We start from the raw sequence: 24,433 nt of genomic DNA on the forward strand, positions 1-24,433 counted from the left end.
TAATGACCTCACCAACTGCTAAGGACATACTGCTGTCCTGAGTCAGTAAGCCAATATCCTAGACTTAACAAACACCAAAACAAAGAAACAAGCAAATTTAAAATACGCAAAGCACACTATAGAAAAATAACATACATATAATAAAACTTAACATGTAAAATTATTAAATTACTGCAGGCACGCACAGTGTTTTTTGTATGAGTCCTGGCTTCAGGCCACCAAGGCTGTTACACTACTGCTCAATACTAATCTATTATACTGGACTCTTATCATGTTACACTACTACACTATGGCACCACTTTTACTATTTATATTATACTTAAGTACTATAGATAAATAGGTTGTACTAAAATGTTGAGTAATACCACTTCTACTGGACAAGAGTAAGCATTTCCATTAGGCTATAATAACCCTATTAATTCACTTAAAAGTAAACTTGTTTTGTCACTTAAAACTAAATAGTTATTACTGCTAGACCTAACAACTATTGATACTAGTACTATGCAAAGATTAAAGTATACTATACAGAGTTGTATCACTACATAATATCCCAACAATTTACAAATAATTTAGTACTTATGTAACAACCTATTTCATTTTCTGTAAGAATATGAGTAGTAGTCAATGAGAGGTCATTTTAAACGACCTTTTGCTTCCATGAAACTGTGATAAAACAGAATAATAAGGAATCCAAATAAGTCTTTTAAATTTAGCTCATTACTAATGCAGTGATACACTATTACAGCTGTATTATTTTACAGTGCAATCAGTTTATTCTGCATCCCTACCTCTCTTACTTCCAAAACTTTTATCCAGTTGTTACTTGTATCTCTGGCAGTAATCATATTGGTTAAATAAGCATATTTGTCCTCTTTTTGTCCCCCCAAGGTCACCCAAAAACAATCACAACCTCCCACTCAAATGTATGTAGGCTGCACTCAGTATGTTTGTAATAGTATTTCCATCTCCTACTTGACCTTCAGCTTCATCTCCACACCTGCACTGACTCACCTGCTGCACCATACAGTTATTAACCCACAATATGTGAGCCAGCTGCTGCCAATTAACTCAATCATCTGATACTTTCTCATCAAACAAAGAGAGCAAAAGTTAGTTAGTAAGCTGTCTGGTTAATTTTAGCCAAATAACCTGGTTGCTCAGGAGCCTGTTTACTCAGGGTGGCTCATTAATATTCATCTAAGTTGTTATGAGGTGAAAAAGAGTTAATTTATTTGACATTTTACAGATTTCAGTGTTATTCTGTGGGGGAAAACTCATGGCTCGAACAAATAGGTTACTTTACAGCAGTCTGGAGGTAAGGTAGGTTCAGGTAAGTAGGCTTAGCATCCTAGAAAAGAGTATTTTGTTAACATTTACTGCATTTATTAGTTTATAAAATATTGTTATTAGCTATATGTTTGAAAAATAAGCCACCTCTCGATGTAAAAAATTAGCTAGCCTTATATTAAGTTGTGAACAACTGTCAGACGTTGCAGAGCTCTATGCTAATCTAAGCTAGCTAGCTTTGGTGAGAAATAGCACAAAAGTTGACTTTTTTTTTCTGCTAAAATATCCACCACACTTTTCATTTTATTATGAGAAAGGATAATACAATATTGGGCGCCACCACTGTTTGGTTCCCTGGGTTGTTTATGAGATACTTAAACTTAAACGTAGCCAGTTATTTGACATAAATTAGTTAGCATTATTTTTGCTGCTGCCTCTGAGCCAGTTAAGAGATTCATAGAGTTAATTACTGTTGAAATTAGTAGAATAGATATACAGTAAATTAGGCATTTTTTAATTAAGAATACGTGTCTTTATCACTGCCTTCTTTTGCCAAACAATATAAAACATTTAAATATGTTTTTGGATGTTTCTACCTTTGTTTGCTCGGTGATCAAACTGTGTTATCACTAAAATATAACCTAAAACAAATAGTCAGTAATAATTAATAATGTTCACTACTGGCCAAAGTGAGTCTGTTTTGTCAATAATTGATTGTCTCATGAAGTTAATTGGCTTTCCATAATCAGCATTAATGCTTATGGGGTTTGGCAACTAGATTCAAAGCAACTGAAATGATCAACGTGATGAAACGAAGTTATGAGTTATGATACCAAAGTGTGGTCAAAAGGTCATGAAGGATAGTTTATTCACACTCAGCGCAGAAAGACCTGTTTGATAAGTTTTTCGTGATATGTTTAAACAAGGAAAATAAACTTTGGACATCAAATGTGGCTCCTAAGAAAAAATATGACTATATGTAGGTTCATGTGTGTAACTGTGGATTTTCCTGTAAGAAAATTGTGATTTCCTGGACTATATAATGTGCATTTTATGAGCCACACAATTCTGAATATCGCGTTTTGTTTGCTTCTTTAGTTGTTTTTTGTCCGAGAATGGTAAAGTATTTTATTAAACTTGTGATATAAAGTATTTTATCTGTGGCATTAAGTTTTGGATGGGTGTATCCACCCCTGTTTTAATTTGCGTTTTGCGTCGTGGACTTGTGGAGAGCTGTGTGTCCTCAAAAGGTTGCGCGTTTTGGGGGATAAATCATCGCTACAACTGTGGCCTTTGGTTAAAAGCTGGAATATTATGAAACGTTTCTTTGTGAAAAGAGGCCATGTCCTTCCTTTTTTCGCAATGTCGACCTAAAGTGCCGGCATTTCCAGCTGAAATTGGACGTAGAGGGTGCACCTTTGCGCAGAGACTGGTTTAATGCTGAGAGGCTCCTCTGGGTGCACAAAGACAGCGGCTCGCAGAGGAACTTGCTCAGAGTGAACCGGGGACGCTGGGAGGCGAAATAAACAACCTCCGGACTCGAAGTAGCCACGACCGCGCAGTTTTACCCCTTCAAACACACTATTCCACCCCCCGTCCATCAAATAAAAGGTAAGGACTTGTTTTTAGTACGTTTCAGCGGCGCTGGAGGGCTGCGGAGCGGGTTGAACCTCCTTCGCGTTGGCTTCCCGAGCATGGTTGTTTTTGCAGAAAATGGCGTCATCGCCCTCTTGTTTCTGCCTGGTCGCGGTGGGGAGAGGAATAGTTTCAGAGACTTGTAGCAGCCTCTGCGTGTGGCGTTTACCTCCTCAAAGACACAGTCAGCTACGACAATGTGTTTTATTCAACAATAGATCGTCAGAATATGAGATAGTTCTTGATTTCGCTCGGTAGAAGGACGCGCAAAGATGGAAGGGTCACCGGTCCTGTGCGCCAAGCTGCTTCTTGGAAAAGGTGGCACGGAGCCGCAAAACGCAGCGTTTAACATTCATAATAATGCCATCCTCCCCGGCTCTAGGCTAATCCAAATGACCGAGGATGGTTTAGTGTTATTACCAGCGTGGTGATGGACGTATTTATGGGAGTGCTGCACCTTGTCTTTGTGTGTATTTTATTCGGGTGAGCTCGTTTTTACGCCGCACTCCCCTGCCATGCTGCAATCGTTATGAGGGGCCTCTTTTACGGCTTGAAAGGTGCATTTTGTACTTGGCTTTTCCTTTGATCAAGTTAAGCTGCCCCTTTGTTGCTCTAAATAGTGGCGTTTTTAGGCTGACAATATAACCGTGTAAAAAGAGATTTTCGGGGATAATGGGGGCGATGCAAATCGTGCCATGAGAACGGCGACTGCCCTGCGCTCTGGTTCGCTGGTTGCCAGACGAGGAGAGCCTGAATAAGATAAAAATAAAAGTCTTTTGGACGAATCACATAGTTTGCACAAAACTGGGGAAGTCCGGCGCTGCGCAATGATTGTGCTGCTGCTTTGCGCAGAGCACAGTGGCAGCTGCTGTAACCGCCGCCACCATTTCGCCGCGATATTTTTTGTGTGTGTTGGCCAACCTTTTGTAAATAGTTGGGGACTCTTGGATAAAAGAGCACAATAGTATTCATGCGGGCCCTTTATGGCCTGTGAATGCGGTCCTAAGTCCCTCTCCGGCTGTCCTGTCTTTCCCCGTCAGCTACGTGCATGCGTCCTAGCACTGGCCACTACACATCCACCATAGCGAGGCCACTCGGTTCCCTGTATACGCTCTGCTTGGTTCCTCCTGTGACCAAAAGTCGAGGACAGATCGCGTGCTGAGTGATATTGTACAGGCCGTCACGATCAAATCGAAACAACCACAAAACATCAGCCACGGAGACTGCACATCGCTCGCTCCGTGCACATTTTTATTAAGTTTCCTGAGTTATGCAACCGCATCCCCGTAGAGCGAACTGCTCATCCGCCTTTATTTACTCGTCACCCACCATCGGATGGATATATATGCGTGTAATATCAGGTGAATTGGACCAGTGCCTGCGGCGACGACACTGAATTAGGAAGATATGTCATTTGCAAATCACCCAGTGCCATTTGCGTCACAGCCCGCGGCCTCGCACGCCCATGGGGGGCGATGGAGTTGCAAATGGAGACTGTGTGTGTGTGTGCTGACGCTGCCCCAGCTGAAAGGGAACCAATAGACACGGACCCGGGCGGTAACAATCGCCGTGCGCTTCCACTCTCCAGTGCACCGACTTGGGATTCTGTATTAACACGGACGACCGCGCGGTTTATTCGGGATGGTTAGGTTTCCATCGCCCTGCCTGGGATGCGTAAGTGGATGCGTACACACACACACACACACACACTGGTGAAACCTGCTTAAGGGCTCGACAGGCCAGCCGGAGAGGAGATCCGTCTGGTGCTTCCCTCATGGTGCTCGGTGCATGTGGCTATTGTGCAGTCGCTCATGTGTGGATAAATGTCTTTTCCACCAGATCGTGATGATATGGCCGTAAAGCTTTATTAACAGCGCACAGAATAAGGTTGGATTACGATTCGGACATTGGATAAACACTCGCGTCGGTTTTTGTTACATCCATAGCGCGCCACGCGTTTCTGGTTTGGAGATGAGCAGGGCGTTTATCCAGGAACGTTTTATTTGTTGCTGCTGCGCTTTTGGGCACCGTGCGTGGTTTCACCCACCAGAGCTCAGAGAACTTATTCACAAGGCAGAAAGTCCTGAAACTCTGAAACTAGAAAGTGCAGATTCAGTCAGGCCCATGGTGTTGGCAACAGATGTGATTTATATTTTTATCAATGATATCTGATGATGTAGACCTTTAATGATATAATCGTAGCAAGCAGGTAGTAAGTATTACAATATACAAGTAGGTTTATGGCTTTTAGAGGATCTAATATGACTAAAACAGTTGAATGCTGCAGCATCGTTGCAATATTTTAATAGGTTGAAATGTTAGAATAGTGTGCAGATACATAGGATTTTAGTGTGTGTTTATATTGACATTTAAAATAATCTTGACTGAAGATGCTTTGGTGATATCGCCAGGCTTCGGCTATGTTTACATGTACTTTAAAACAAATGATAGTGTCCACTTAGCGTGCTTTGTTTATCACACTATGCTATCAAGTATTGTTAAGGGTGCAGGTGTTAAACAAATCAGGGCAAAGAGACCAATACTTGCACCCTAGAACATGTTCCTTAAGGCAGATATTCACCCTAATCAGACAACCCTGCTGCTATGGACTATTTTTATCTTTGATAGTTTAAGGTTCCCAAATTACTGCACAGCATGGTACAACTTTGAACCTGCATGTGGCTGTTTAGTATGTGATTGTTCAACTGGAAAATTATTTTGCCATTGCATATTGACCGAGGACCTGCGGTCCACGTTTAGATGCAGGGATGATTCTGCTGTACGCACGTGGTAAAGTTCATCAAAAATCAATTCAGATTAGGCCTAATTACCATCACCACCTCTGAAAGCTACAACACTGTACCTGAATAGCTCAATAGAGATGGCCAGTCTAACCTTGAGGATGAATATGAATGAGTAACTAGGACATTAGAACAGATAACAAAGTGGGTTATACAGAACAAAAATAAAATGGAGAAGAAAAAAGATTGGCCTGAAGTTGACAGAATTGCCTCTTATATTTCCACAAAAAAGTTGCATAGCCTTATGACAGATATTATTTCTAAAACATAATATATATTTTTCCATATTGTCCCACACATTATTATTACTGTCTCTGTTCCCTGATAAAAAGTGTTCCAGGTATCATTGGCCTTTACCAGAGTGGCTTTTAAGTGCAACAGTTTAATGATGTCACTGTATGATTCAGTCAGTTTAATGATGTGTCACTCTATTCAGTCACTGAGTCAGCTCGTCAAACCAATGTGCAAGTTTGGTCAGTCAACAAACCCATTACCTTGCCAGTCATACAGCCAGTCAGGTGGCAAGATATCCATTCAGTCATTAATACATCCTGCAAATCAGCTAGCAAAGTCAGTCAGTGATTGTACAGCCAGAAAATCAGTGTCGGGTAGTCAATACTCAAGTTAGCTAGTTATGCAGTGACGCTGTGGACAGATATGTTAACGGAAGCCACGAACCAGCTATTAAGTACACCTGTCTTAGCTAAACAGATGTCTTGCTGTGTCAGTGGTGAAGGTGAACGCCATGAGTTTCCAGCACAGCTCGAGCTGTCAACAAAGGCCTACTTTCTGTATTTTGTGTTATAAAAGGCAGTGACGATGTACAGAGGATCTCTTCAATAGGTTGTTATCGTTACAGTCTTCCCTCAGCATAGATAGGATGGGATTAGATGATTGTTTTTTCATCTTTTTTCAAGGATTTTTGCCTTGCTGTTTCATGTTGACATCACCATTCACTGTTCAGTGCCAGTGTTCAATTATACGTTTACATGTGGTTTTAGAGACTCATATGCTACGCATCCACACCTGGCCTGAAAATGCCCATTATGCATCTCCCATGGCTATATTTATTTAAATCTATGTTCGTGTCCCTCTTCCACACTCTGCTGCTGCTGCATCTCTTTACATGGCTTTAATGAGTCTGTGTGCCTGTAGTGTACAATGCAGGATTTACTTTGACATCTGGTTTTGAGGATCCAGTGTCAATTTTAGCCAAATCCAATTGTTGTGTACACTGTGTGCTGCCACAGGGCGTGTTCTGGCTTGATTGGGTGATGAAAGTTATCACAGCAAAACACAAGTAGAGCTTATTGCAGACCTTGAAACAGCATATGTTTCAGTCCAGTAAACTTTGTTGGGCAATGAAATCTGGGCAGAAACTGAAATGTTGGTGTTGGTAGACTGAATGGTATTTTTATAAGTTGGTGTAAAAAAAATCTGTGTAATTTGTGTGTTGGTTTTCACCTCTCAGATATTTCTCCATTTGCAATCACGTATGTGTGGAAAATGATTTGTCGCCACAGTGATTAATGTTTGGGAGTTATCCTAATAAGGACCAACTGGTATGTGTTTGTAAGTGAGATCACATGTCTTTTCATGGGCACATGCCTATTTATATGTTGCCACATAGGACATTACAGTCCCCAACAGTGAGATTAAACAGTTGCCTTTAAAAGTCAGTGTGGTGCCACTGAAAACTCTCCTGAAGTGGTTAAGTCCACCCATTTTATTTATGATTACATTTATGTTTTTACAGGTAGTCAGCTAAGTTAAGCATGCATAACTTTTTCAAGTGTTGTTTGACATTTGTATGTCATTCGCGCTGTGGTTTATCTCAGGAAGTCAGACCTCAGTCCTGCCAAACTCATATTGGTGTGCAGAAAATTGAGAATTGGGATAGTGAAGCCTTTTCAGAACATGAGGCAGCCAATTGATTGGATGAAAGTTTTAAAAATGCCCGCTTTTGGAAACAGCTAATCGGGTTGTTTTTTTGTTTGTTTGTTTGGCACAGAGAAGCCATAATGTAATTTCAGTTAATGCAGGGTTAATTTGTTTAAGATGAGATGGATATGCAACAATGCGTCAAGACTTCACCTTGCTCTCCGTTAAGCTGCAGCATGTTTTTTGTGACACATGCTTTTAATGCTGAGTTGAAGATTTTACATACTAGCACATGTAAGTAGAACTTACACCATCTATTTTTATATTTCAGTTTACTACAGTTTCTAAAATGTCAGTGTGTGTATGTACTAAATGCTAAAACATTGGCATTTTTATCATGTGTGACTGAACACTGACAGAGTACAGTAAGCTTAATTTCCTAGATTGACAACATTAGGAGAACCAGAAATCACAGCACATGAACTTTATCATTCAGTGATACTGTGTGTTGAAAATGCCCTAAAGAACAGGTGAAAAGGTACGTTTTTAACCACTGGGGAACTCTGTCAGTAGGCCACATCATTGTGCACATCCTCTCTTGTGGTCAGGTGATATTACTGGTGTGTCGACACAGCCAGCAGTCAGCATCATGTCCGAGAGTGTGGAGTCCCTCCATTAGGAGGAAGTCCTGTCATACCGCCTCCGTACAGCCATCAGAAATAACTATGAGAAAGCAGTGGCTGGTTGTAGAGTCAATAGGACTGTGCTGCATGTAGACATTTGTTGTCATACATATATGCTTACATACACACATTCTTATAGGGTGAAACATGACAGACTAATGTTTCTTTATTGGTTGAGCAGCAAAGAAGCTGAAGTCTGACTTCGTGACAGATGAGAAAGTTTCGCTCTTTTGACATGGATTTAGCTCATCTGTTCCCTCTGAAAGAGCAAATGAGGATTTGTCTCCAAAAATAAGAGTTGTTCCCATATGGGAAAAGCTTTGATAAACTGATTGCTGGCTGGTACAAACAGAAATCACTATGATTTATCACTGAAGATAGAACTTAAACATATTTGCTTATAAAATATGTAACATGAGAGAAGATATCATCAGGTGCATTTGTGAAATATTGCACTATATTACAGCAATGGATGTTGAGTATCATTTGTAAGGAATGTCAGGTGGTGTTTTTCGCTGAAAATGGCTTTTATGTAAAACTCAACTTTTCAAACATGACAGTGAATGTTTTCTATGGGAGAGGAGAATATGATGCCTTATTATCAGAATTTTTGAGATATCAAATTCAGATTCTTTTTCAATGCACTTAAGTATTTTGGTCACATCTCCTCATTTCATTTTTTAACAGAGGTTCATATTCATATTTTTTCTGCCGTATTAGCAATTGTTGCAGTGTTATGCTGATCTGCAACAGTTGTCTGTCAAGTATTCTACTGGGAGGTGAGGAAGGAAATGTCATTTTCAGATAATATTTTTTTATTGATCATGTGAAATTGGTCTCTCAGCTTGTGGAGATCAGGCAATAATTTTCTTTCTCAAAAAGTGCATCATGGGACATCCAGGACTGCTGTAGGCCTCTCTTGTCTGTGAGATGAGAGGTCAAAGTGGATGTGTTGATACTTAAAATCAGAGGTCAGGATATCAGTAATTTCTGTTTGCTTGATTCTTATTTAACACCTATACAAGAGTAAGTTTAAGCATGGAGCAGAATATAATGGATATTCCATTGTCCACAGAAGACTTAGGCACATTTTGACATTTAGTTTATCTAGAATAACTAGAAAACCACACAGAAACGGAGTAAAACTTTAATTAATGATCTGGCAACATTGGAAGCCTCCAGCAGTAAGCAGTAAGTGAAGTGTAGATTTGGAGGCTGGACCGAAGAGCCCCAGGACACCTTTGCTCTCATTACCTGAGTCAGAGTAGAAGTCACTTCACAACTACGTCTGTCTGTTGCCACGGAAACGGGAGAATCCCTGGTGCCAGTGTGTTATTTGTGCATGTGTGTGTCTTGTTTAAGCCCTTGTACTACATATAGCCTGTTTAGGAGTAAGTGAAGAAAGTGGTCTGTATATGTCAAGATAGTTATGCTACACTGGGGTTTTTAAGCCCGAGTCCACACTGGCAGGTTTTTCTGAAAGACTTCTTAACAGAAGTAATTAGGCTGCTGTTGGTCCTGGATTGGGATTTGCAACCGTCTAGATGCCATAGCACGCTTTAAATGAGACTCAGAATCCTAAGAGAAATTTAGTTGTTGATTACCCTATAAAACATAGACCGTAGATGTAAATTGAGGCAGTAAAGTAACTTTTGTGTTGTGACTGTGACCTATACAGAGTCATTCACCTCTGTAAAAGCTCAGTTTAACTGAGATTTTCCCCTAATGCATAGAGCTTTTCATTGGCAGTTTTTCATGTATTCAAGGTAATCAATTGTCTAAAATTACTGATCTGTATGTGTTTCCCCTTCCCTGCTTATTTCTATTCAGGTTGGCAGGGTGCTAGGATGCATCCCAGCATGCATTAGGTGAAAGGGCCCCAGAGCTAACAGATGAGCAAAGATAGACTGTCAATTTCTCTCAAGCTCACAATCACAACTAATTCCAGTGTAGAGCCTTCACCACAGCTAGATGTCTTTAGACTGTGGAGGGAAAATCACACCAATAATCAGGGAGAACATGCAAACTACACACAGATTTACTCTTTTACTATGAGAAGAGAGGGGTAAGGGAGGGATGAGTACACTTGAGTTTAAGTATTATACCAACTAAAATTAACATAACTTTCTTGAATGATGGAATTGGACCTTTTAAATGAGGTTGTTTTCTGGCTTCAGTAGTTGCTAGGCTGGACTGACTTTCCGGTCCCAATTTCCCATTATAGTTAATGGCGAGTGTTAATCTTTCCCCCTGATAAAAATAGAACCTGGAAAGGTGGCAAATGCATTAATATGGATTCTCTTAATTCTGGTTGATTATAACTTATTTTTATCTAACAGCTCTGTTTCAAATGAATTCTGTCTTCATGACAGCTAAATTTCAACAAGGAAAACATCATGTGTTCAGAAAAGGTTTAGGAATAAAGTCCCCCAATTATACTCCACCTGTAGCTTACTACTTCATCTTCATCATGTCAGCCCCTAGAAAAACCTAGGAAGGATAAACACAACTTCTTTACCCATATTTGATTTGGACTGGTTTTGTATTCTACTCCTGACAGACTGATGTTCCCCTGTCTATTTGACTGCAGTTTGGCTCGTCTGTAAAAGCTAAAAGCAGCATCACAGCAAGTCGCCTCTGCTTTATTGCGCAGTTCTTAATTGGTTCATTGTCAAAAGTAGGAGTTCAGAAATGTCAACCGGAGTTTGAGGATAAAAGGACTCGCCAGGGTTCTTACAGAGGCCTGGAAATCTGGAAACGTTTTTGTCTAAATTCAGGAACAAACTATGCAGTTTGAAAACGTGATTATAAACCTGATTTGTCTACACAGTCTGCACTGGTCTGTGCAAAACAGGCAAATCATTACAGTCGGCTTACATCTGGTAGTACAAGGAGTCTGATGATCTCTTGTGTATTTGTGCCTATAACTGTCTACAGTAATATCAAACATGTTCAAAATTTTGACTTCAGTTTAGGAAAAGTCATGATCCTGTAGTTTGAGCTGGTTAAATTGATTACAGTGTATTTGCCTGTGGCTGTGCTCTGCAAAGGCCAGTTGTTAATTGTGTGATGGTGAGTGTTTTCATACTCGGCAAGACTTTAAAAATCTACTCCTGGCTTTCCTGAATATTACTGCAAACATTATTAAAATTATGCAAAAATATTGTTGTTTCAACTTGATTGACAGTTTAAATAGAAATTACTTTTTCCAGTCTAATTGCCTTGCTACTATGACTGAAGATCATGTTGAACACTAACTAAAATCGTCAACTTCAGTCAATAGAGAAGCTGTGAAAACCAAAACACAATTTCCTTCAAGTGACTTTAGTGAAGAAGATGTGCGACCCATAGATATGTTCTGACAGACAGATCACTAAACACAGGAGCAGAAGCTTTGTTTTGCTTTTAATTTCACGCAACACCCTCTCTAATCACAGTGATACCTCTGTATTCAGGCCCATACCTGTGTGATAACACGATTTACACAGCTGTTACCTTGAAAGGTATTTAATTTCCCATTACAAGGCCTTAAGAGCAATCTGACCTTTGTCTCTCACACAGTGGCTTCTTGTTGACATTGTTAAGGCAGACAATCTGGTTAATGAAGTTGTTCATGTTTCGAAATATAACCATCTCACCTGTGGCTCTTGTTTTGAATACTTTAAATACCAAGCAGGACTCCATTTATGTCCCTGAATGAAACCCAAATCACATCATTTTTTTATTAAGATATGTGTTATGTTGGGTCAACCCTTCTGTGGCCTCTTTTCTATGTTGCTCTGTAACCGATGTCTTGTTTTTTGGAGACATCACTAGACTACAAAACTTTTCAAATAGAAAAACATTTTAAGTACAAGCTTTGTCTCCCTCTGCTGGAGTTTCAGTGGAACTACAAATTTACACATGTGGGCAAATACACTGTCAGTGTTGGTGTAGGCTCAGGCTCTGCAGATCAGTTTTTTAAACCATGAATTAAATAGAAGCATTTTTTCTGTTTCTCTCAGATTCTCTGATATATGAAATTTTAGGTTCCCCATAAGAACATCTTTTCTAGCGGTTAGCCTGTGTACTCACTACCCACTATGATAGTTTATCATAAAGTCACAGGATAAACAAATGTTTGTCAGCCCTAGGAAGATGTTAGGATGAGATGTGATTTAATTTCAATCAGATAGTAATGCTTTACCATCATACTCTCACGTTCTGTCCAGTTATTTGGTGTCTTACTGTCTGCTAAGTGTTGTCTGCTTGTGCATAAGTCTGTCCATACATTTGGGACACCCGCGGCATGTCGCACCCAAACTGCATTAAGCAACTATCACTTGCAGCTCTTCATCTTACCAGGTCACTGTTCCACTCTTGCAATGATTTAAGCTAATTTACAGACAAAAAAAGAAGCCAAACATGTCCATATTTTGAAGTTTATAGGTAATATTTGTTTTTTTTATATTGGTTACAAGTAAGGCTGCACGTATTGTATATAGTAGATATATCAAAGGAGAACAAATCAGACAACATTGAGGCTGCTCTGCATTTCTCAGTGCATATGATACATATTATACCAAGCTGGTGGAATGGAGCAGTGTGGTGTCAGGTGCATGAGGCCGAGTTGGACCAAACTGTTTTAACTTAGATCACCACTAGAGGGCAACAACAAATGTTATTCCACCATTGATGCTGTAATAAAAAAGTTAATATTAAAATGAAATAAAGAATATAATTTCATGCATTTTTTTTTACTTATCAATAGTTACATATACAATACTTGTTACATGTGTTTTTAAATGCTGATCCACATGCAGTATATATGCAGTAAAAGTGTGCCTGGCTCTGTAAGGTGTTGTGGGAAAAGCATATATCCATCAGCATAAGCTGTGTTAGGGAAGCCAGAGCACTCGTTTTACATGCACACAGAGACAGTGTGCCTCATGCAGAGTAATGGTGCAGGTAACATGAGTTTAATTGTCCTGCCAGCTGAATTAATATTGTGGGAAATGTGTACGAAACGTTACTGTGACCTTAAAATATTCACTTCTGTTTTATATTTAGGTCCAGGGTTTGGCCTTGTGGTTTCTCAGCACTCTACAACCAGAAAAAAACACACAAAGCTGTAATGTTTGCTGTGTGTCTTCTGATGCATTATGCATGCGTCAACATCGCATAGAAATGTTGCTGTTGATTTTAGTGATAGTTCTCCATTTCATCTAACTTATCAATTTTATCTTTTTAAACAAAAAGAGATCTGGTTGTTGCATTTATGGGTGTTTAAAATATAATTAATACAAGGCAATTTTTATTTTGTATAGTCCAATATCACAAATCACAGATTTGCTTCTGGGGGCTTTACAATCTGTACAGCAATACAACACCTTCTATTGTTAGACCCACAATTCGGACCAGGGAAAACTCCCCAAAACTCCCCAAACTTCCATGACAGACGTGCAATAGATGGCGTGCACAGAATAGACAAAAATAGCAAAATTACAGAAATACAGCATGGAAAAAGTAACAGAGCAAACTAAAACTTTCCCACAGTTACCTGCAGTAAGCAAATCATTGTATTGGAATATGACGTACGTGCTGACCAACATGCACGGACACTCACCCATGTCTGCACAATATTTCCAATCTTTGAAGTTTAGGTTTGCTACATAGTTCTATAATACCTTCTCTATTGCACAAAGATATGCATGTCTGTTAGTATTGCTATTGTCAAAAAGGATCTATGTGGGGCATTACTTAATTGTTGCCTTATACTGTATGACCATTATTATTCTCTTAACTGTAAGTATGAAAGTATTGATGCAGCCAATGGGTTGTGTGTACATTCAGTTAGAGTGCAGCTACATGAAATGTACAGACAGACTGTCTTTTAATTAAAGTGATGTTGTTGCAGGTGACAGCAGGTAAAAACTGATGCACACAAATAAGCATTTACTGTATATACATCCAGAAGAAATGGTGCTTCATGCAGTGCGGCCCTTGGCTCATGTGGAGTGTTGTTGCAGGTTACAGCTGTGTGCTGGTAGTGAACGTGTGGTGCAGCAGGCCAGTCTTGGCAGCATGGTGAAGGCCCAGAAGTCAACTGGGAGGAAGAGCACTCACTGTCTCCGCAGAGAGGTACTGAAAAAAAACCCCCATCAATGCCTGGATGTTATTGTCCAGTCTTACTGCACTTCATCGTGAGATTGTGGAAAACACACTTCCTTTATGTTAAGACACAACTTGACCCCCTCTGCACTTTGTCATTTTAACATCACCATCAACTTGATGCTCAGCTGACCAGTATATCCCACTTAACACATATAATGTTACTAAAAAGGTATCATCTGAATGCCATTATTCTACTTTACCAGGCACTTTGCTTTCTATTAGCATAAGAAACCACTAATTCCAACCACCCACATGTATACTTAGCTCATTAGTAGGTGGTCGGAAAAACAATCTGTGACCAGTTTTCTGGACAAAGACAAAGCCTAGTCCTGGACTTTTGACATTTTTCACTGGATATCTCCATGGAGCTTTATTTAGTCCAGCACTAAACTTTATCCCTGTCCTGCAAACCTACTCTAAATGTCTTACTTTTTTATGCGCAATGCGTTTTGAACTGTAATATAATAGCAACAACAAATAAGGAGAATAGTTTGATATATTTAGATATGAATATAGATGATATATCATGTGAAATAATCAATCATAATAATTATAATCCACCTCTCTTTCATCCATGTCTCCTTGTCTAATGCACTGATCAAACTATTCATTACACTTAGTTTTATAGAGCACAGAGTGGAAATTCACACCTTGTCCACCTACTCTAATCAGTCCCCCTTCTCCTGCTATAAGATCACCTCTTCCCAATGAAATATGAAATTGATTCATGAATAGTTCAGTGATTGATTGACTGTTAAATTGTTAACTGAATGCTATTTCTTTTTACATGGTGTTTTTTCTGGCCACAGTCATATAGAAGTTTAGTTTTTAATAACTTTTTTTTTCTCCCATCTCCTCACACTTTCCTAGAGGGCATGACCCACTGGTTGAGATAAAAACAGTCCTCTATGGCTGTAATAGGTTATGTGTTTGTGTATGTGTGTGTGTGTTGTCCTGCACAGATGGCTTGTGATGACATGTGTAACACTATTAAGCTATTTTTTGGTCATTTGATTATGCTGCAGTATGCAGAGTGTGTTAGCGTGTGTGCATGGGGATAACAGAGTATCCAAGTGGCCCACTTGTCCTGCAGTGATGTGCTATAATGTGCCTGAATAGTGGAGTCATTTGTCCCTCTTCAAGGGCAGCAGGGACACGCGGAGTGAGGGAGACAGACACAGACAGAGAGAGAAAATGAGGATAAATTGGTGGGCGGAACGGGAGAGAAGATTGGGGACTTAGAGAGGAAAGGAGGTCTGGTCAAGAGACAGAGCTACATACACACACAACACACAGACAGATGTATGTGCACACACTCAAGGGTTGGTTTGGAGTCACTTATCTGCTTGAAGGGTGTGTGTGTGTGTGCAGAAAGGTTAATGTTCCCCTGTAAAATCTCTGAAAGCTCAGGAGACATGACAGCCACACACACACATACACACTATTTCCCCTCATTCTGTCCAGCAATATGAGCACCAAAAACTAATTTTATTACTGATGGTTATTGTTTAGTTTAGAGTTTATTCCATTAGTGCTTCATTTCTAATCAAGTTTCCTTGTGTGTTTTTTTTTTTTTTTTAGTATTTCTAGTGCAATAGTCAGTCAGGTAACCATTTCTTGTACAGATTTACTTGTTACAAATGTCGTTTTAAGTAAGTAAGTTAGTAATTTCCTGAAGTGAAAAATCAAGATATGTTTTTTTCTTTTAAGTCTTATGAAACAGATTGTTCTTGTCCCTCTTCCTTAATTTTACTTAATACAATTAAGTAATAGTAATTTTTTTCCTCCCCTTTGTTGAATTTTTCTTGAGCTTCCATTTTCATTTCTGGTTTTGGTCCCACAGAGTGGTGGTCAGACGGAGATGGAGGAAGGCCAGCTCCAGTCAGACACCCAGCCCTCACCAGAGGCGAAGACCCATGGAGTGGAAGAGTCCTCTGATCAAACCCAACTCCAGACTTCGGCCTCAGCTGAGGAGCTGTCTGAGAACTGGGATCAGACAGAAACTCCAATGGACATCCAGGAAAAGGGAGATTCTGCTGCGCAGCCCAAGGGCAAGCCTCTATGGAAGCCCATCCCCCCTCTACTGGAGCCATCTGATTCCAACAGGAGCACTACCACTAAGACCAGAGACCAGAGCTGCCAGACTGAGGAGCAGCTTCAACAGTCCAGCGCCAGCTGCCATGGTCATAACACAGGTGGGTAAAGCTTGCTTCCCTCCTGCTGCTTTGATTCATCCACCTACAAGCTAAAACTGTCTGTCACCTTCCTATTTAGCTTCAGTGCCAATAGCACTTCATTAGGTCAGCACTGCTGGTTAGCCTTATGATTTTTTTTATTTCAACGTTAATATATTACTATATACTACTAACTTATATTTCTCCCACTTTGACTGATGGTTGGGTTGGCATTAAATGAAGCAACCAGTCACTCACAATATGAAATTGGTCCTAACTGACCCAAAAGTTTCAAAAAGGTTGTACCCAGTAAGAATAGGATTAAAACTTTAACTGCTTTAACTTGGAAAAGATATCATTTATCTACCAGTATTCTCAAGAAAGGACTCAAGAAATGTCCATATGTCTGTTTCTTGGAGTTTTTGGTTTGTAGCAAATTACATGTAACATGCACAGCCTGGGAGGCATGAAAATATAGAATGTAGAACATTTTATATGAAAAAAACAAACTATATTGCGTGTATAAAAAGATTTTCTAATAGTTTATTTCTGAGATGGAATTGTTTCATCCACAGAAATTTCCTGGCCCCAAGTTGGGCGACAGCTCAGGTTGACTCCTGAAACCACAAGCGCGCAGTACTGCCAATTTGGGTTTATTACTTAAGTTGACAGCCAGCATGTTTAATGACCCTAAAGCCAAGCTAACACGTTGATACTGGATTGTAAAATGTACTACATGGCCATAAAAGCTGCCGTTATGATGTTAGACTTTATGCATAGTGCTGACATGTTTGTTTCCTTCTTTCCCTCCATCATTTCAGCTCCCTCGCCCATGTTTCTCTCTGCCTTTTCATCTCCTTAACTTTTCTGCTTCCTTCAAAAACAGACGCAGATTTATTGATCTAAATGTAAAGTCTGCTACTGTGAGTTAATTTCTAACTTGCTAAGAAAACAGTTGCACCACTCATAGTAAAAAGAAGCTGTTTGTGTCAACTGATGTTGATTGGTTGATCTTCGACCTTCTTGTAAGGGGGGGGTGTGGAGGTCAGGGGGGGGGGCATTGACCTGCCCTGCTGGGATTATAGCAGTTTGCCTGGGAGAGGTGTGGGGGGATGGGGAAGAGGAAAACACATTCTGTCACACATTAATACATGCTCTCCTTCTCTCTCTCTGTCAAAACCTCTCACACAGTTGTCAGTCACATGTCTAGCTTTCTTTCTGTGTGTGTCTTTCTGGGTGTGTCCCTCTGTCTGCTGGCCTTTTTTACTTTCTGTCTTTCCTTCGGTCTGTGTCTCACGGACACACACACACACACATCTGCCACTTTGCACTACTTACAATGTAATATGTGTGTGTGTGTGTGTGTGTGTGCCAACAAGGCCAACTTTAAACATTCAAGGTTTCTGCCTCTAGTCTTGTTATCTGACTAGAAATAACGTAGACATAACAAAACCACAAACAACCAGAAAGGCTGTGTGGTTAAAAAATCAAACAAAAACACATCTAACATGTATATCTATTGTCATGAGTTATTTTTCTGATTGATAACAGTGCATCTTGGCAAACATAAATTGTTTCTGGGCTGCGATTCAAATGCACGCTTCACTTTGCAAAACCCGGCCAAACTGTGGACATTTGTCACAGCTGGAGACATTGATAATGTTTTATTTAGAGCTTTGTCCCTGTCATCGCTGTTACAAAATGCTCTTTTTGTTGCAGCAGAAATGATGTTCTACCTGTCACCTTCTTTCACATCAATATGATGTGAGAAATTAGACTTAAGCAACAAAAGTGATTACAGGGTCTGCAGTGGCATTTGTCAGTGTAATTGGTCTGCTCTGTGGTTGTTTACCACCTCTGTTGTTATGCCCATTACCATGAAAAGTTAGGATTGTACTGATGTAAAAAGTTATTGGGGGAAAAAAAAGAATGAAATCAGGTACAGTGAGAGCACACGGCCATCTTGCATCAATAATGCAGGAAGCAATGCCTCACTTCTGTTTTATATTTCATGGTTTATACAAACAAAAAATAAAGTTGAGATTAATGAGTGAAATTAATACTTTACAGGCTTATTATATTGTTATTGTTTTTTTTCAGTGTTTCCCTCTTTTCCAGGGTAGAAGCATGTGCTTTGGACCTCCTCTGTGTTTTAGGAAAGCAGAATGAGTCTGTTCTCTGCAGGATTATAGTCAGTATTGTCAGATTTGGCAGAGGAAAAACCAACCTGTTTTGTTTAGAAAATAGATTTAACACAGATTTGAAGTAAAAAAAAAAAAAAAAGTCTCTCTGATCTAAATCGCATAGACTTCACATTCAGTATATTGAGCTAAAATGTTACAATGAGTGCATTAGTAGAATTTGTTGAAAAGAATAATGAGAAGGGTGGATGGGTGAAAGATGGCTGCCTTAGTGCCCCTAATAGCATTCCTGCGACAATCTAATGATTAAAAGTAATAAAGAAAAAATACTGTAGAATAAGAACAGGCCAGTAAATCAAGCAAAACACTGAATCCCTACCAGCATCAGGATTGCTGTGCTCTCGCTGACCCTGCACTCCCCGGTGATCTGGAACACTTTCCAATACACATCAATAAATATCCTCCTGGTCACGTTCCTGCTTTGGCTGATAAAGTGTCACTGTGTGAAACTCAGGCTGAAGTATCCGATGCTGTGCTGGCTCCGACCACTGTTGGACTAAGCACAAAAATTTGTCATCTGCCCCCCCCCCACTGCATTTTTTTCCTTCGAGTCCTCTGAGCAAACATCACTGAGAGATATCATTTGATTTTTCCTGTTATGGCCTGTGTCCTCATAGGCATCCTTAAACATGTGTGTGTGTGAGAGTGTGTATGTGTGTGTAATGAGGTCACAGTGGATCACTGTCCCATACAGACCTCATTGTCTGACTCTGATTGTGTGTGCCCTTTAAGGACACCGCGATATACTTTATGTCTTAACGGGTCCCCAGAATTCCCAGGTGATGGTGTATTTCTCAAAGACTATCATACTCTGATGTAATTATATACTCGCTTTGATAAAATACAATCTCTCTCTTTTTTTCTCTCTAGGTCACTGCGTGGAGCCTGGAGACCCTCCTCTGCTCCAGCAGCCTTTGCAGACCTCCAAATCTGGAATTCAGCAGATAATTGAATGCTTCCGTTCAGGTTTGTGTGTGTTTTGATTTCACATTGTCATTCATTCATTTCTTATTTACCGTGTCTTGTCATATCTTCCTGCCTTTTATTTTGCATTTGTGAGTCGATTGTTTGCTCCATGCTGTGCCGCGAAGCAGCAATGGCTGCATCTTCTTTTACATTTTCTCCCTTGATATATTAAAACTGAACCACCAACGAAAACTAGAGAGTGCTTGCCCTACAGTATATGTGAATTAAATGGACTTTTTGATTAGATTTTGAGAGACTTTATCTATTGTTTTGCCTAAAAAAATGTAGAGGACTATCCAAATCTAGATGTAGACCAGATTTTATCAGACCAGCGTTACCAGTCAGGTTGGGGCATACAATCATGCCACAACACATCACGGTTGCATCTATACTGAGCCGGTGGAAAAAGAGCAATAGATGCTTTGGGTATACAATTCAAGAGGGAGAAGGCAACACGGGGGGGAACAAAAATGCATGTTGTATGTGTGTGTGAGAGCACAGCACAGCTCCATTTGTGCCTCCACTTTAATGACAAAAAAGCGAGTCCCAGTAATGTAAGTCATTAGATTTTAGGTTGAAAACTTGGTTTATGGTCAAGGTTAGTTTAAATCTGCAGGAAATGAGTGTAGGTCAATGTAATGTCCTCTGAAGTGATGGAAAGGTGACTGTGTGAGTGTGTTTTTGTGTGAGAGCCAATTGTACAGCTAGTGCCTTTCAGGTGTGAGTCAGCCTAAGAGTTCACCAGCTAATTTTGCATGAAGTGTGTGTGTGTGTGTGTGTGTTTGTTTGTGTGTGTGTTTGTTTGCGTGAGTAACATATTCAACAGAGAAATCAGTGTTTTTGTCATGTTGTGTACAAATATGAGTCAGATATCAAACAAAGCACTGAATACTTCTACAAACAGAATTCAGTTCACTGAATGAGTCACCATGTTGACAGCCATGACGCAAAAGTTGCTGAAATGGACAAAACATTTTCATTAAGATGAGGCAAATCTTCTCTGTTTACCTACCTGTCCTCATCTCCTGTTTTCTTAGCAATATTGATTATTGATGAGATCATATACATTCCTTTAGTTTACAGACAGTTTTTTTTTTCAGATTTGAGGTATTTTAGCAAGATATTGCTGCTTATACATTTGTGTTTTTGAATTGTGCAGCCTGAAACACTAGGCTCAACACTACAATACAATGTTGAAGACTCCTTTTCAATAACCACAAGACTAAAAATATGAATTGCGCTTTAATGCATTAATTTAATTTAGATTTTTGCAGTGAATTGTACATACAACTCCATGCAAAGAGCATGTCTTTAATTGCCATGGTAACCTGGAGCCATCGGGTCTCGGGGGTCACTAGATGGGGCATCAGAGCGATGTGACGCTGTGTGCTTCCTACTGCAAAGCGTCTCTGTAATGGAGCCATGATTGGGTTTGATGGCATTTTACCATATGCTGTCTTCACACTGTGCATGTCTTCTCATTCTCGCTGAAATCAATAAAGGTAATCACTGCTTCTCTTTGGCTTGCAGGCACCAGCCAGCTGAAGCACATGCTGCTGAGGGAGGTGGACACGATCTTCGAGTGTAAACTCTGTCGCAGTCTGTTCAGAGGCCTGCCCAACCTCATCACGCATAAAGAGTACTACTGCTTATCACGGCTGCCTGAGTCCGACGGTTAGTGTCCCATCACATTAGCATGCAGACGCGCATACACATATAAACATGGCTAGAATATTTATACATAACCTGTTCTTAAAAATGATAAGTGCTGGAATTAAAGCACAAAAAGACATAAATGTAAAAAAGAACCCCCCAAAAATCAATAATAAAATCAATAGAACAGGTAAAACACAAACTCCAAGAGCTGGGGCCAGAGCTTTCATGCATTATCAGGTTATGCAAATGCAAACTTGTACAGATCACACAAACAAACAGAGACTCCCTGAACGAGGCAGGAATCAAACTGGCTTGAACTAGACACACCCAGTTTAGTTTGCACACACACGCACACACAGACACCGATGCACAGAATCATTGATTACTTCAACCTCTCCTAAGGCTCCTCCACATTTTACTTTACATTCTGTCGCTCCAAGATGTCTTCTCTCTCTCTTTCGCACCATCTGCCTCCTGCTCATTATTCTCCTCTCATCTCCTCTGTGTGTACACACACGCACACACACACACACACACACACTCAAATGCATGTTGTAACATGTTAAATCCATCCATCATTTCCTTTACTCAGAGTACAGTTTCTCTTCTGCTCTCATATCACGAAGGAAATTGACTTTGATCTCGCAGCATTTTTGTTTTATCTACTTCTCATTAGCCACTCTATGTCTCAGAGACCGCTTAGAAGTGTTTTAAAAGTTGTAGGAGAGTCATGAAAATGATGAGACTCCAGTTCTCTTGGCCTCTCCCTTCCTTTTAAGAGAAATAAATCTTAACACAAACGGTCAATTATGTTTTGCTCAGTTTTATCCACTGTAATGATTGCTTTTGTAAAAAAAAGAACTTTCACATCACAACCTTCTTTTCATCTGCTTGTGGTCTTAATTAAGTTGTTCTGCGCACCAATTTTTCTCAATCAAGACTGCATTACCAGTTTCTGAAAGTGTATTGTATTGTTATTTTGATAAATGAGTTAATTTGTGTCTATTTCTCACCATTGAGACTCTGGGCATTAATTGTGTGGTTACTGGATAAATTGAGTGTTTTTCTTTATAAACACTCAATTTTTCACCATCCACCTGACAGTGGAGCTATACAATCTCCGATGGCAGTCTGATGATTTGTAGTTAATTTCTAAAGTGCCTGAAATTTAATAGCTCTTTCTCAATCTCTTCTTTATCTCCCATTGTAAATAATTTAATTAAAGAAACTTGTACATTTCCAAAAAAGTGGAATATACACATCAAGGAGGCAAAATAATTACAGTACCGTGTAGTTACTGGTAGTGTATAGACACTGTAAAAGATACTCTGTGTGAATTTAAAAAAATGTGCCAAACTGAAAGCATTCAAACAGAAAATGTTTTGTAGACGTAAAACCTTCATCTTTTCAGTTCATAGACAGAGTTACCCAAACCCGTCCTCATTCTAACTATATTAAGCATTTTTCCGTTTTATGTCTTCTGTGAGCTTTTAAAATTTGTTCACTAACACAAAAGAAAATTGAAGAGAATGGGTGGCTGGCTTCTGTGAGATGATGTTGTCTGTTTAGATTTTTGGGCTTTTATCTATTTAGACATCAGTACAACATGACTCTGCATAACCGAAGTGGGCCGAAGACGCATCTCTCTCGCTCTTGCTTTTGTATAATGAGTTTCTCAAGCGGCCCACAGAGCGACCGGCCCACTGGGATTTCTCCCGGGGCTCCTTATAGCCAGTCCAACTATGTACTGTAGCCCTCTGCACCTTTCAAATACTACACTAGTGCAAAGCAGGCTATGGGTAGTTCAGGGAACCTGGGAGATTAGAGCATCCCAAATAAAAGTGAACTGGGCTGAGTCTGCCTGTTTAGAAAGACTGAAATCTCAGCAGCCATTAAAATAATAGACATAAGTGGCATTAATCAGAAACTCTTATGATAACCTTGTACAAACAGTGGTTGTTTTTTTTTTTTTGGGTTGTTCCTTTCTAGGTTCACCGGGTGATGACAGACAGAGTGTAGCTATTAAGGATTTGTTGGATGCAATCTATCCCAGAGTCGACCGGCCAGACTATGTGGTTCGACTGGAGCCCATCCAGACCACCACCAAGGCAGTTTTTCAGTACCTCACCACAGAGGAGGAGCTGGCTAGATATCCATCGCACACAACCAGGTAGTATAACCTTTAAAATGTAAATTATCTCCTTAGTATTTACATTTCTCTCTTTCACAGAGCAACACTACATTTTTCATCTACACAGGGTGCAGACTTGACTTTGTGTTTTATACTGATCCAGTCACTCTAGCCCCTCACTGGGGTTTTCAACTACTTCCATCCTCCCATAGTCTCTGACCGTATGTGTCAACATGCTTCACAGTGCTAGAGAGAGCCCGGTAGTGTGGGAGGGAGAACCAGTGGAGGATGTTGACAACAATCAGGCCAGCCAGCCAGGAGGGCCAGAAAGCCCAGGACACAACCAGGGACAGAGAAGATGGGAGGCTGAAGAGGCAGCTAAAGAGGAGACGCCACAGCCTGAAGATGAGGGATCCACTAGTGGGGTAGGTGGCTTGGCAGTTCAGGAATCACAAGTGAAAAAAGTAAAGTAGGGTGGAAGTCAGTGCATGTACATCTTTAAACTCATTTTAAAAATACCTGTCATTGTTGAGATGCATCATATTTTCATATGCTAACTGACTGTCTTTGTTTTTACCATCCAGGTTGAGGATGTGACAATCTCCTGTTGTCTGTGCGGTCAAGACTTTAACTCACGCCGCAGCATTAGGCGTCACTGCCGCAAAATGCACCAGACTAAACTCGAGGAGCTCCGAAAGTTCACGGAGACACGGACAGTTCCCACAAGCCTGCTCTCTATGGTGAAAGGTGAGAGTTGACTGAAAAGTTACAGCGTAGACTTTCCAAAAGAAACTGCCTGAAATAAACAAAAACAAAACTGTCTTTCAGTATAACAGTTCTCATTTCTGTGCATGCACATTGGATG

At 40.0% G+C, this 24,433-nt stretch overlaps 1 protein-coding gene across 8 annotated transcripts in view; it reads left to right on the forward strand.

Annotated features, from left to right (window-relative positions):
- The first annotated feature begins 1,020 nt into the window (after window positions 1-1,020).
- znf800b (zinc finger protein 800b) overlaps window positions 1,021-24,433 on the forward strand; it is a 30,159-nt gene continuing 6,746 nt past the window's right edge. The window contains exons 1-9 of one of the 8 annotated variants that reach the window (XM_042402921.1): window positions 1,021-1,109; window positions 1,247-1,320; window positions 14,296-14,407; window positions 16,284-16,635; window positions 19,686-19,781; window positions 21,312-21,455; window positions 23,427-23,607; window positions 23,813-23,993; window positions 24,153-24,315. In XM_042402921.1, coding sequence (XP_042258855.1) covers window positions 1,277-1,320; window positions 14,296-14,407; window positions 16,284-16,635; window positions 19,686-19,781; window positions 21,312-21,455; window positions 23,427-23,607; window positions 23,813-23,993; window positions 24,153-24,315 — 1,273 coding nt within the window. In that variant the 5' untranslated portion in view covers window positions 1,021-1,109; window positions 1,247-1,276. The other 7 variants (XM_042402928.1, XM_042402923.1, XM_042402926.1 and 4 more) reach the window with 7 other exon arrangements.

The sequence above is a fragment of the Thunnus maccoyii genome, chromosome 23 (genome assembly GCF_910596095.1).
Source record: "Thunnus maccoyii chromosome 23, fThuMac1.1, whole genome shotgun sequence".
NCBI lineage: Eukaryota > Metazoa > Chordata > Actinopteri > Scombriformes > Scombridae > Thunnus > Thunnus maccoyii.